The 15,079-nt window shown below is 35.6% G+C and overlaps 2 protein-coding genes across 2 annotated transcripts; one reads left to right on the forward strand and one right to left on the reverse strand.

Moving 5' to 3' along the window:
* Positions 1 to 459: 459 nt before the first annotated feature.
* On the forward strand, positions 460 to 1,434 carry LOC110032989. The gene is made up of 3 exons (XM_020736807.1): positions 460 to 625; positions 701 to 906; positions 1,003 to 1,434. Exons 1-3 carry the CDS (start codon positions 536 to 538, stop codon positions 1,229 to 1,231), a joined length of 525 nt encoding a protein of 174 aa, XP_020592466.1. The 5' UTR covers positions 460 to 535; the 3' UTR covers positions 1,232 to 1,434.
* An 11,911-nt stretch (positions 1,435 to 13,345) lies between these two features.
* On the reverse strand, positions 13,346 to 14,365 carry LOC110032993 (UPF0426 protein At1g28150, chloroplastic). The gene is made up of 3 exons (XM_020736812.1): positions 14,251 to 14,365; positions 13,989 to 14,147; positions 13,346 to 13,904 (listed from the first exon to the last, which is right to left on the reverse strand). Exons 1-3 carry the CDS (start codon positions 14,278 to 14,280, stop codon positions 13,728 to 13,730), a joined length of 366 nt encoding a protein of 121 aa, XP_020592471.1. The 5' UTR covers positions 14,281 to 14,365; the 3' UTR covers positions 13,346 to 13,727.
* Positions 14,366 to 15,079: the final 714 nt, after the last annotated feature.

A 15,079-nucleotide genomic window follows, 5' to 3' on the forward strand; every position in this document is an offset into this window, starting at 1 on the left:
CTGCGAGACATTCTTAACATGCCCAAAAATCATTCAAAAGTGATTTAATAGCTTGATTAGATTCGAAGTGAATCAATTTTGGTATTCTTGGGTCTGTCTTGTCGAACCAGTCAGTTTAACTATAAATTTGTTGAAATTTGAGTTTTTGAGGGCTTTTAATTAAAGTTTAAATATTTTTTTTGCTCAAAAGATTATCTCAAGATTCGTGTCATGTCTCGAGAATCATGCTGAATGTTGAGATTTTGTTAACGGTCTATCAATTAAAATTTTATTGTTTCTTATAAATATAATAATATTTAAATGCCATTAAAAAACAGTAATAAAAACTAAAATGTTATTTAAAATTATGATATTACGAAATAATTAGAAAAAATCAGATATTAAATATATATGTTTAGGTAAAAAAAAAAAAAATAGGTGGTAACGGTTGGAGTAAATAAAGCAGTATTGCCGCTTAATAAATAAGCTTAGTTCCAACCCCTCTCTTCGAGCCTCATCAAATCGTACCCGAAATCTGAAGCTTTCAGCGGGATCCATGGCGTCCAAGCTCGTCATCATCATCGTCTTGGTCTTCGATCTCATCGCCTTTGGCCTCGCCATTGCCGCCGAGCAACGGCGAAGCAAGGTCACTCTTCCCCCTTGTTTCACCTTCCACTTTCCTATTTTCCACCAGATCTGACCTCTGCTTACACCTTCACAGGCCCAGGTGGTTACCGATTCACAGAAGGATTATACCCACTGCGTCTACGACTCAGACATCGCCACCGGATTCGGCGTCGGCGCTCTTCTCTTCCTTCTCGCGAGCCAGATTGTCATCATGGCAGCCAGCAAATGCTTCTGCTGCGGCCCTGCACTTCGCCCTAGCGGATCACGATCCTGCGCCCTGATACTCTTTCTCATCTCCTGGTTCTAGCATCTCTCCGTTCTCTCAATTGATATTGATTTGTGGAGATTATTCTAGATCTGCGGATCTGATTACTTGGTGGTACTTGGTGGTTGCAGGGTGGCGTTTCTAATCGCGGAGTCTTGTCTTCTAGCGGGGTCTGTGCGCAACGCGTATCATACGAGGTACCGTCGCATCTTCGGAGGAGACGATCCGCCGTCGTGCCAGACGCTGAGAAAGGGGGTTTTCGGTGCCGGCGCTGCATTCATCTTCTTTACAGGTATCCTGACGGAGTTCTACTACGTTTCTTATGCCAAATCGAAAGATGTTGGTCTGCCGCCTTACTGAGTGGCGACCGGCCGTGGCGGTAGGTTTCCGGCAGCTGTTGTCGTCGTCGGCTGTTTTGATTGGGATTGGGTTGGTGTGTCGGTTTTTGTAGAAATTAATTGATTTGGTTCCATCTTATCGTTTTGTGAACTTTTTAATTTTTGCAGCGTTGTGACAGTGATTTTGGAAAAAAATATTAAATCCGGATAAGTATTTTCTCGTGATTTTGAAAGAAACTTCTGAAATGATTTTGCTTGGCATCGGTTAATTCATCGGATTTTTTATTCTTAAGAGTTTTGAGAAATCTGAGAAATAAATTAGTGTTTTTTTTTTATTTGGATAAGACGCTGATTAAGATATAATGAATATAAATTGCATAAAATATAGGGGTGTTTAGATGCATCAAAACACGAGTCATATGTATTAATTGAGTGAGATTTACAAAGAATATTAGAGGTGAGTAGCCAAAATAAATTATTGTCGTGTCCGTTCGCAATAATCAGACCAATGACCTGAAAAAATGAAGATAATAAAACTAGAAAAATTACACGCAGAAAAACACCAGAGCGACACACAAATTTACATGGTTCTATAAATTTGTCTATGTTCACGGAGCTGCCGAGAATTTTATTTCTTCGATGAATTAAACCGTCGAGTCCATCGACGTTTACAGGAAAATCTCTATTTTTTTTTTCTCTTCCTTTCTTTCTCCCTTGAGGACTTGGCTTGGCCTGACTTTATTAGGATAAGTCATAAGAGGCTATTTATAGAAACCAGAAGAACAATAGGTAGAAGGAACATGAGCGATAGGTGAGATGTGGTAGGTGGCAATAAGTAAAAAGGTAGGTGAGCGATAAGTGAAATACTTAATTAAGAAGTTAATTAACAATAGTCAGTTAAATTGCGGTTGATGGGATCTCCACATTACCTAACATGACTGACATCAACGTTAGTTTGTATACAAGTGTCAATATTGGATGTCGAGTAACGAAGACATAGCCATGGAATACTTATGAGTTAATTTTTTCACCAAAATCCTCATTGGATGCCTTAAATGTGTAACAACAATATCTATTTCTAGATTTTTGAAGGGATATTCTATAATTAAAAAAAAAAAATAAAAGACACTCCATTAAATTATCAAGATTGACTGCTTTTGTCACCAAAATCCTCATTGGATGCCTTAAATGTGTAACAACAATATCTATTTCTAGATTTTTGAAGGAATATTCTATAATTAAAAAAAAATATAAGACACTACAATATAAGTAAAAAATAAAAACTCTAAAAAATTAAAATTAAAATGGAAGAATTAGACGAAAAGCATACACATCATGACCTGATGTGATCCCGTACTCATAGAAAAGAGAAGAGGGTTAACCAGATGATTATTGGGTTTGCTATAAAAGTGGAGACAATCATTTCTCAAAGGAAGCCTAATCCGATACCATGCTCCTTCACACGAAGGGAAAGGCACTCAAGTTGATGGTTCCATGCATGTCAATTCTGCTTAGCAATGCAAGTGTGGTGTCAAACTTAGGAATTCTTCTAATGTTAGTTGAATTGCTTCAAAAAGCCTTTTTTCATGTACCTACTCTATAACTTTCCTTTCTTAATTCTCTAACCAATTGTTTTTTTTTATTTCCTACTATTTATTTATATGTACAAACCACCTAAATCTATCTAGAATCATCTTATCTTTAATAAATATCACTCCATTACTTACTCCAATACAATTAATTATTAATTAGTCTTATTTATTTTATTATTCAACAATCTCACATTCTAAATTTTTATAGTAACTTAACATAATTTTTTCAAAACTAAATTTTATTTTAAAATTTAAATAATTTTATACATTAATGACCATTTAGACATGTTTATCATGATTTCATCATCAGTCTCTTTTATTCCTTAAATCACTAGCCCTAATAAGCATATTCTAATTTCCTTCATAAACTGAATCCATCACATGCTGTAAAAGACAGAATATCAGAACTCTCAGGAATGAAAGCCATACCATAAAAAGATAAAGCTGTTACAGTTTCCTTCTGTAGAGTATCTATTTCATTCAGTATCCTATTTTAGTTCATCCATCATCATCTTGTACATGGGATGGAAGCAGGCGTTACAATAGGAGACGCATGAGCATAAAATCTGCAAGGGAAGAGTGGCAAACACTGGAACAAAAAGAACAACCGGATTATTAGGAGAAATCTGGTATGGTGCGTTAGAGGGGATGCTTCATGAAAGGTGAGATCTACAGACATTGAGTTGATTCGTTAGATGGACTATAACACCACTAACATTTTCAAAGCGTAGATGTAGAAGAGAGCATTCGGTCTCTTTAGATGGATAGATTTTCAAATTATTCAAATCGATTGTAACCAAACTCGAAATCTAAAAAAATGAATTGTTGAATCCAAAACTGTCCTATGAGTGCGTAAGGGATAGAGCTTGACAACTGGGGGGAAAAGAAGCACGAAGAGATAGAGAAAGATTTGTCCCGTGGGGGCGAAGAGGGGTGCTCGCGGGCTCTTTGACCCTTTTTTTTTCTTGGAAATAGAGGTTACATGATAGAAGAGGAGAGAGATCTCCCTACATTGGGGGGTTGAGAGAGAGAGCCTAGGGACTCTTTTATTCATGCTAAGAGTCCTTTATTTATAATGAGAAAAAGTAAAATTACATGTGTCGAGGGTATTTTGTCCTTCCGTTGCCCAGATCTGATGTCCTGGAGCCTGTTCGTCTGCAGTGTCCGTCGACGTCGTGTGGCTAACCAAGAGTGGCTGACCAATTGGAGGAGGTGGCCCACCGACTGATGGAGGTGGTGTCCGGTCGGCTGGGGTGGTAGTCGGCCAACTGGGGGTGGCCGAGGTGGCTAGCCGAGTGATCTTCATGTGGCTGGCACATGGTGGTCAGCCAAGGTGGTCGGCAGGCTGGAGGAAGGTGACCGGCCCAATGGGTACACAATTGTTGACGCCTTCGGCGACGGCGGTTGCTTTAGCTCGACGAGATGGCATTTTCTGGCTATATATAAAGCCCCCGAGATTTTTACTTCTTAGAGGCAAAGATGCGATAAAAATGAAAAACTCATAAGTACAAAAAATATTATTTCATGAGCCTCTAGTTGGACTTAATCTTTTAACAGCGTTTTTAATGACTTGATTTTTTTAGAAGATTTATCGGTTAATTTCCAAATTTTTAGATATTGAATTTTATCCAACTCAAGTCTCACTCTTTGCCCATCTCTTTTGCCCTTGTTGGAACATCGCCTCTGAGGAGCCGCACCTTTTATCAGGTCTTAGGCGCATCATATCGCCGCCTTCTCAGGGGTAACCACTGGGACTCGCTAATCGAGAGATTTGCGTTGTGCCCTTCGCGAAGTTTTTCATTATTAGGCTGAGAGCCATTTCGATAGCTTTTTTCTAAGTTGAGTTTCGAGATTGGTTTTGAAGGTTTCCCAAGGTTGAGTATGAGGAGAGATTTTGTTTGCTCATATGGGAAGAGAGGCTTTAAAGAAGAGAGAGAGTTGGTTTGTTCATCCCGGTGGAGAGGCTTTAATGAAAAGAGAACTTGTATCTTTCTCTTCCTATTTTTATTTTTTGTCTTTCTTCTTTCTTTTTTAAAGAAAAGAAAACAAAGTAAAGAAAAAAGATACTTATCTTCTTTATAGTTTTTTGTTTTTATCTTTTATCTTTTTCCTCTTATATTTCTTGATTTTTTGCTTTTTGCAAATCTGCTTTTCTCTTTTTCTTCTTGTTCTTCTTTTCTTTTGTTTCTCTTTATTGTATTTTCCCCCTTTTTGTGTGCTCATCTTCTTGTTGTCGGCACGATTCACATTCACCGTACCTTTTAGGATGTTGAGTCAAAAACTATCCTATGAGTGTCAAATGGATAGAGCTTGGCGACATAGGGAGGAAAAATGGTGGAGAGATAGAAAAAGAGAGCTGAGAGCTTGACAATGAACAATAAACTCGTGTAACATTTATTCATAACATGAGCCCCTATTTATAGGAATGGAGGATGACTAATTACATTCTGAAATCGCTCTCTGCTCTCTTCCTCTATCTCATGTTGTATTCCTTAGATATGTCTCCCAGACAAATTTGGATTCAACACGAACCAATCTAAATTTTGATAAAACCAAACCGACGAAACCGAAATTTAATTCGATTTAAACAACTTCATTATGAAAAAAACCGAAATTTTGTTTCTTAGTTGAAGTCTGATTATGAATAAACATCACAAATTACAAATCTTACATGTATATAATCAATTAAATTTTATAAATCATCCATTTGATTTTGAATTTTTAGTTTTTTGATTTGTTGGTTAAATAAAAATTAAAATCAAACCAATAGTCGAAAACCGAATATTGAGGTTTTAAAAATCAAAAATCAAAATTCACTTTTGAAACTCAAACAAATCTAAACAAAGTTAAATGGATTGTGACACCAATAACATTTTTAGCATGAGAATAAACCAAAATGATGCGCTCAATAATAATAGCGTGGACAAAATAAATACTTTAGAAATGAAACAAAAAATACGTCTGTATGGATAAAGGATGAAGAGCATCAACTAAAGCACTAGAGAACAGACGATCAATTTGGTAACAGGCTAAGCAAATGGCATCTACTCATCCATCGTGGAACATTAAGGTACAGCAAGCAATCACCTGATGATCAACATATAAAACCATTTCTAGCACCAAAAAATGAAATAGAGTATGCAAATATTCAAGTGCATTATGCCACAAGGAATTATAATTGAAGTAAAAAAATTTAACTTCTATTTCTTAGTTAGATTTCTTTTAATATAGAGAAAAATCTATGACTAAAAATTCAACAGATAAACTCAAATATCCCTGGAATGTGAATTGATAAAAGAAATAAAAAATTATAATCCAAATGAGTAACACGAGATTTAATCCCTAGATATCTCAACGAACCAATTCAAAAGATTAGTGTTTCAAGAAGATGTAGACACAAACGAGGAGATCTAATGGTGTATATTGTTTATTGTTGGGTAATGTGGAGACCCGGTCCACCGAATTTAATTAGCCTTTTAATTAAGTATCTCACCTACCGCTCACCTACCACATCCCACCTACCGCTCACCTACCTTCCACCTACCGCTCTCATGATTTCTATAAATAGTCTCTTTTGGTTTAACGGAAAGTCAAGCCTCAAGCTAAGCAAAGCCAAGCCAAATCATCTTGAGAGCTATCTCTTTTGGTTTAAAGGAAAGTCAAGCCTCAAGCTAAGCAGAGCCAAGCCAAATCATCTTGAGAGCTAAGAGAAAGAGAGGAAATGAGAGAAGAAAATAGAGATTTTCTTGTAAATGTCGAGGCGTTTGAAGGTGCAATTCCTCGAAGTAGTAAAATCCTCTGCAGTTCCGTGGACGTAGGCAAATTTGACAAACCACGTAAATATGTGTGTCGCTCTGGTGTTTTTTACCGTGCAATTCCTCGAAGTAGTAAAATCCTCTGCAGTTTCGTGGACGTAAGCAAATTTGCCAAACCACGTAAATATGTGTGTCGTTCTGGTGTTTTTTACTATGTGTAATTTTTCTCGTTTCATTTTTTGTTTTATTGTCATTGTTTTTCACAACAACTTGTATCAGAGATTTGGTTCGAATCTAGGGAAGAACGATGGGCGGAGACGAAGTGATGACATCGGGGATTGAGAAGTTCAATGACACAGATTTTGCTTACTGGAGGATGCAAATAGAGGACTACCTCTATGGGAAGAAACTTCATATTTTGTTAGTACGAAAGCGACCATAAAAGATGGACGAGGCGGAATGGAATCTGTTAGATCGACAGGTTCTGGGGGTTATACGATCAACCCTATCGAGATCGGTTGCCCACAACGTCATCAAGGAGAGAACTACAGATCTCATGACAGCTTTATCAGATATGTATGAAAAGCGATCGGCGAATAACAAGGTGCATCTTATGAAAAAATTATTCAACTTGAAGATAGCAGAATGTGTGTCTGTTGCTCAACGCCTAAATGATTTCAACACTATCACAAATCAGTTATCGTCTGTTGAAATTGATTTTGATGATGAGATACGTGCGCTGATATTGTTGGCTTAATTGTCAAATAGTTGGAAAGCCATGAGGATGACAGTTAGCAGTTCTGCAAGTAAATCCAAGTTGAAATATGATGATATTCGTGATTTGATTTTGGCTGAGAAGGTGCGCATGAAGGATTCTGGTGAGGCCTCGTGTTCAAGTTCGGTGCTGAATGTTGATTCCAGAGGGAGATCACATGACATGAACTCAAATAGAGAAAAATCAAAATCAAAGTCTGGTCAATAGACATCCTGTTGGAATTGTGGCAATGCTGGCCACATAAAAAGGAACTGCAGGAATCATAAGAAGAATGAGAATGACAACGTTAATGTTGTAACTGAAGAAATACATGATGCACTATTTTTGGCAGTTTACAGTTCTATTGATAACTGGGTACTGAATTTAAGGGCTTCCTTCCATACATCTTCCCGTCATGAGTTAATGTGAAATTATGTTGCAGGTAACTTTGGGAAGGTATATTTGGCTGATGGAAAAGCTCTGGACGTGGTGGGAATGGGAGACGTTGATATTGCACTCCCTGACAAGAGCAAATGGACTTTGCAAAATATTAGACACGTTCTTGAGTTGAAGAAAAACCTCATCTATGTTGGGTAGCTCAATGAGGATGGTCATTCGGTAGTGTTCTCAGATAACACCTGGAAGGTTACCAAATGAGTATTAGTACTTCTCGGGTTAAGAAATCTGACACACTATATATGACTGCAGGTTTACTCAGACGATGACACATAAGTTAGAAGTGCATTATGGGGAAGCAAAAAAATGTCAGTTTCCTGAAAAGTGGTAGAGCGCCAAAGGTAGGAAAACCGGACTTTGTACAGACAAATGGTGGAGAACCACAGAATTATGAAGAAATCTTGCAAGATGAGAATTTGAGCAAGTGAGAGCTAACTAAAAAGAAGGAAACGGATTCCCTGTCAGGGAATCAGACTTGGGAGCTGACAGAACTTCCACCAAGGAAGAAGGCATTGCACAACAAGTGGGTGTACCAGGTGAAGACTGCGTTTGATGGCAGTAAAAGATACACGACTGGACTTCTTGGAAAGGGATTTCAGCAGGGGCAGGATATTGCTCATGCAGTGGGAGTTGTAAGCAAATACAAGAGTAACCCAGGAAAGAGCTTGGTGTTACGAGGCTACGTTGACGGTGATATGTCAACTGAGGGTGTGACTTGTGAGAAGCTGAAGTTGTGCTCAATTTTAGTTGGTCTTCTGGCATGAAGACAGGGGCTTCGAGTTGCAGAGGTGAAGGATAGCATGTTTGAGGAAAAGATCGGTATAGCTAGTAGATGATGCAGCTAGTAGGTAATGCATTCAGTGTCCCAGTCTCCAAGTGGGAGAATTGTTGGGTAATGTGGAGACCCGGTCCACCGAATTTAATTAGCTTCTTAATTAAGTATCCCACCTACCACACCCACCTACTGCTAACCTACCACATCTCACCTACCTCTCACCTATCGCTCTCATGGTTTCTATAAATAGTCTCTTTTGGTTTAAAGGAAAGTCAAGCCTCAAGCTAAGCAAAGCCAAGCAAGGTCAAACCAGAAAGAGAGAGAGAGGAAGGGAGAGAAGAAAATAGAGATTTTCTTGTAAACGCGATGTGTTTGACGGTGTAATTCCTCAAAGTGGTAAACCTCTGCAGCTCCGTGGACGCAGGCAAATTTGTCGAACCACGTAAATCTATGTGTCGCTCTGGTGTTTTTTACTGCGTGTAATTTTTCTCGTTCTATTTTTTCGCTTTATTACCGTCGTTTTTCACAACATTCATAAGCTCCACATTCAAATTTGAAAACATAAGAAGAAACATGTGTTCAACCTTGAAGATGGGGTGGGAAAAGCGACCAATATAATAATGTCATTGATAAGGTGAAGTAATAGACCATGACAAGGTACTTAAAAAAGCATCCAAAAGATAGTAAGTTACTTCAACTTCAACATCTCCACCAATCTTGTTTTTCATACTAAGATAAACATAGTGAGAAAGATAAAAAAATTATGAAATATTAATAGATTTCATGATGCAATATATAGAAAAAGATTTACAAAAAAATATGTTATTATTTGATGTCAAAGGTGATGAGTTGATAGATCCTTTTAAAAAGATAGGAGTGAGATCCTTCTATAACAATAAAAAGAGGGTGAAAAGTCACGGTGAGTGATGAAAATTATTGTTAATTGCCAGTCAAATTGGAAAAAAAAAGCACATAAATCTAAAACTCCATATTTAATAAAATAAGCAATTGCAGTCATACCAAAAAAGCAAATTACATGTAAAGTCAAGCGAGAATACCAGTAGCCGATAATATTCTTCTTAGAGAAAAGAGAACGAATTGAAATGAGTACAAATAGAATCAATAGAGGCGATAGTTAGGGTAATAATCGAGCCAGTTCAAGCAAAGTATGTCCTGAATTGGACATAGTTTGACTATATTATAAGTTGTTCATATTCAATTGAAGCTTGAGTTAAACAATCACATATATATTCATACTTTCTTGATTAAGATTTTTAAAAATGAAAGTAAACTTATATTTGATTTATTTATATTAGTTGGAGTATTTCAATGGGTTAATAAACAAATTATGAACAAATATTTTACAAATTTAAATAAATAAGTAATTGAATAAATTTTGAATTAATATATAACTAATTTAGGTAACTTAAATGGGACAATAATAAGTTGCAAGTAAGCTATCTAACAATAGAAAAATATAAAAAAATTTCTAACAAATTATTTCATTAAAATAAAAAATAAAAAATTTTAAAAATTCTAATTCATATTAATATTAAATTATAATATGTTAAAATTAAATATATAATTAAATAGGTTCTAATTAATTAAATTTTATTTTAATTATGCTATGAGTTATTATCGAACTTACATAGAGCATTTAACAAATTGTTTGTTGAACAATAAATAAGTTTGTTTGTGAACATAAGTAAATAATTTGGACAATATTTAAGTTTGATTCATTTAACTGTCGAGCTTTTAAAGAATGTTCAAACTTATTTATTTACTAATTTGAACAAATTTGAAGAAATATTAATCAAGTCAAGTTTGAGCTATTCATGGAATGCATTGGTTCATTTTCAGTCCTAGAAATAGTAAAAATAAGGGAATGCAAAAAAAAAAAAAAACTTATATAAACCAAATGTTTCAATTCTAATGTAAGTTGATTTGATTCTAGTTCTTAATATAAACCAAATGTTTCAATTCTAATGTAAGTTGATTTGATTCTAGTTCTTAATATAAACCAAATGTTTCAATTCTAATGTAAGTTGATTTGATTCTAGTTCTTAAAATACTCAATCTTAAAATACTCAAACTAATCAATTCATTTTAACTGTCAAATGACTAAGGACCAACTGTCAAATGACTAAGGACCAACTGAAACTAGTTTAAAGTTTAAATTTATAAAGGTAAAAAATACAATGATGAAATGCAGTGAAAATAGTTTCATGATATTAATTGTGACTTAATGTAGATGGACACTAAATGAAGTGCCCAATAGTTGAATATTGTCATTTTAGTGTAAAGTGTCAAAATAGTCCAATGACTATTTAAACGAGGTCATTTTAGTCCCAAAGTCTGCAAAAGTGTCAAATTAGTCTCTATTTTTTAAGTTATAATTGAAATAGTCCTTTGTGGGGGAATATTTCAGCCCATTTTAAAAAAGACCAAGTAGAAAATTGGTAATTTTATAAACTATATGTCTAAAATGACCCTGCAAAGGGTCGGTGGACTATTTTGACATTTGTCTTTGTGATTTTATTTTAATGTAGATGATTATTGAAACTAAATTTTGCTCAATTCTAGAATAAATGTTATAATCATTTCTATCTACTTTTGACTTTCAAATGAATAATTGGATGAGTGAAGCCGAAGATTAACTCATAATGAGAAACTACTTGTTCTGCTTATGTTAAGTAGTGAGATCAACAGTAATGAGTGATAGAAAAAATTCAACATAATATTCTTTCAGGGAGATATATTATTTTTAATAGATTTTCACATTGTTTCATGAAGAAAAATTCATAGCAAGGGGTATATATCCAAGAGATGTTGCCATCTTGAAAATAAGTGGGACAAATAAAACCTGGCGTTTCTTTGGTTGTTCCCTGGAATATGATGGCAAATACAAAATTTGGTTCAAGACTATTGGGCACCAAGGTGAGAACGGCATAGTCAAATGCCTATCATTTAGTGTAATAAGTGCTGTTCATATACTTTAAAGGCGTTAAGTCAATATAGTTAAGTTTTTCTCATACAATCCCATGAGGAAACAAAAAGCACAAGACTATAGAAGATAATTAGCACCATTTAGCTTCATTGAACTATCAATCATAGACCAGCTTTTCTATATGAGATTGAGAGTAATAGAAGAGGTCATAAACGAAAACCATCAAGGGTAAAGACAAGAAAAGGGCAAAGATGAGACAATTATAGAATTAATTTGTGGTAAAAGAGAGCGAGTGTTGTGTGTGGGTTGAGGCTTGTTAGATTAGGGGCCAATAGAGGTCATTGTTTGTGACACATGTGGCACTAATGTAAGCCTCGCATTGTGATAAATATAAGAGCAAAAGAGAGTGACATCAATGTTATGGGGCGATTGTAGCCTACGAGAGCAAAAGGTGTAAAACCGCAAATGGATAATTTGTTGTGAGGTGAGCATTAATTGCAGGTGCAGGGGGAGGCAAGAGTGAAAGCAGCAAAAGGTGTAAAACCGCAAATGGATAATTTGTTGCAGGTGCAGGGGGAGGCAAGAGTGAAAGCGAGTAGCTATAAATAAGTGTTGTAGGAGGCTGAAAAATTGCACAAAGTAAGAGATAGAGAACAACAGTTGTGGTAGCCGACCTAACTATAATAACATGTTAGAGAAAATATTGTGTTTTATACTATTGACTGAATATATATACCAATATACAAGCAAAAAAGAATAAAGAAGAGATATATAAAGAGGATATAGATTAAATCTATGGCTAAGCAGTTGTGAGTTTTTTCCTCCTCGTCACATGTTGAAGTTCAAGCGCACTAATTTATACTAATCTTATTACCATTTGCACTTTGATACTCACCATTCCCCCTAAAAGAATGGGGGAATATCCAAAAATCAAATTACAATGTTTAAATCTAGCACTTTCCTAAAATAATAATTTTGACTTATTTCCCACAACGACCCAAACAATAACTAGAAATTACACCTTCGGCTAAACAAGTAGAAGCAAACTTAAATGATATAGAACGAAGTACAAGGCACAAGTTATTTTTTATATAACAGCTAATCAAGTGTCCTTAAACTAAATATAAAGAATATGGTGTCAAAAATAAACTACATCTTGCTACATCTCTCATAATGTCGTCATTGATGGGTGTTCTAATTCAGCTGCCCCTATCGAATTTCAATAATATCATTTAGGAGTGAACTAAATGAAAACAAAAGAAATATTAATTTCATGAAATAGCACCAATACGTTAATCACACCACCATCATTCACCTAATCCTAACTCTTGGAGTCTCGGGGTTGTCTTCAAGGGCGTACCAGGGTAGGGTCTAGGGGGCAATTGCCACCCACCCCTCAAATTCAAATTTTTACTTGTATGGGAAGAGAACTTGGTTTTTTCCCCACCTGAAATATCAGTTTTGCCCATCATGAAATACACTTTGCTCTTCGTTACCCTAGCCCTTCACACATTGGATCCAGGAGAGCAATTTGCCTCCCTAAAAAACAATAGGCTAGTTCCGCCCCTATTTGTCTTTATGATTCCTAATTTTTTTATGTGTTCAGGTTGAAAGATGAATGAGGCCCTAGATATTTTTTTTTTTCTGTATCTTTTTGAACAACTTTATCCGAGTTTAACGTAACTCTGCACTCAAACAACTTAAATAACAAGTTAAAGGCAGATTAGTAGCAACGAGAATGCAAGAAAAACTAAAAGATCTAGCATGTATATCCATAAATGTTACATGATAGCAATGAATAATAAAGATATCCAAGTAAATACCAATGCAAGAAAAAGCCCAAAACCATGCCATAGCTGTACAAAAGCAATTTGAATTAAGCTTGATATAAAACCAACATATATTGGAAAGCAATATCATGCTAAGGGGTTGTTTGGTAAAAGGGTTTTAATAGTATTTATCACTGGATTTACTAAATCCAGCCTAACAACAAAATGCAGGAGTTCCATAATTTTACAAATTTTTGGATTTAGTAAATCCAAATTTGCCTTTGATTCAGCCTGAATTCAGATTTACTAAATCGAAGAGATGGGTGGATTACAGATTTATGGTACTAAATCCCCCTTGCAGCCAAACAACCCCTAAAAGAAACATTACTTCAGCACAGAACGCAAGCATCACATACATTGTCAATATAGCCAAAAGCACAGCCCGCTCGCCAAATTCCAAACAAAGAAACTCATTCAATCTCTATCAGCTGAGGCAAATCTTCATCCCCATCTAACTTCGACTCCACTTCTTCAGGATTTAGTCCAGCAGACTTAACGGTCCTTTCAATCCACTCCTTGAGGGGATCCTCGTTCAGATCCAGCCGCAGGAGACCAGCAAACATCCCACCCAAGAAGGCCACCGGCTCCTGAACAAGAAGAAGAAAAAAACAAGCTATATCAAAAAGTTATTTCCTTGCAAGTCCAACTCTTTTACGCAAATTAACAAACACCTTGAGAGCTTCTTTGACGATAGGCTTGCTTTCGAACGGATTGAAGAAGGCCTGAACCTTGAAACCAGCTCGAGCTCTTCCAGGTGAAAAAGGCCAAAGTTTCCGATCAATCTTCGTGCTGGAAGAAGAGGTGGAGAGACGAATGGAAGCGAATCTCGTCTGCAAATGGAAAGAATAGATCTTTAACAAATCGATGCGTGGAAGGAGGGGGAATGAGAAAGGAGTTGCAGAAGCGATAAAGTGAAGTAATTTCGAGACTCACTGTGGCTGCGGATGCACAGATGAGTGCCATTCCTTCAGGCTTCCTCTTCTGACTTCTGAGCTTAGAACTTGGGCGATTTTAATTTCAATGCCAGAACCTGTCAAAAACTAATGTCTCTCAGAGGCTGAAAAACATGTGAAGAATCTCAAAATTACAATAGAATATTCTCCTAGCTCTTAGCAAAAAAAAAACAAAAAAAAAACAAAAAAAATGGACTTTTACATAAGCAGCATCCAAAATTTTTATATTTGCCTATCTCACCTGTAAATTTTCATAAATACAAACATCACATAAAAAGTAGCACTTATCATCATATTTTAATTGTCAAATCTATGTTTTTATCCATATGTAAAGCTCTATGGAGAAATTATTGCATACAGACACCGCATGCATCTCTGCATGCGGTGTCCGATCCTGATCGTAGATCACGGTGATTTACGATAAGGATTATTTCCGTTTTTTTTTTAATTTAGGTGGGGCCCACTGAAATACATCCGGACCATAAATCAGGTGATTTACGGTCCGAATCCGGTCCGGATCGGACACCGCATGCATGAAATAATTTTTCAGCCCTATGAGCGTAAAAAAGTAAGTTCATATGTGAGATGGAGAAATCCATAAAATTTGGGTTCTATGTATGCACTTTTCCCAAGAATTAAATATAATATTTTATATATATTAAATTTTAATATAATATTTTAATCATCCAAAATTTTCACATAAATATATAATGAAAAAAATTGTTAAAATGTTATATTTAAATTATAAGTGATTAAAATATTATATTTATTTTTTTCCAGTGGTTCTTACATAAAAACCAAAAAAATAG

The sequence above is a fragment of the Phalaenopsis equestris genome, unplaced genomic scaffold, assembly GCF_001263595.1.
Source record: "Phalaenopsis equestris unplaced genomic scaffold, ASM126359v1 Scaffold001078, whole genome shotgun sequence".
In the NCBI taxonomy this organism is placed as follows: Eukaryota; Viridiplantae; Streptophyta; class Magnoliopsida; order Asparagales; family Orchidaceae; genus Phalaenopsis; species Phalaenopsis equestris.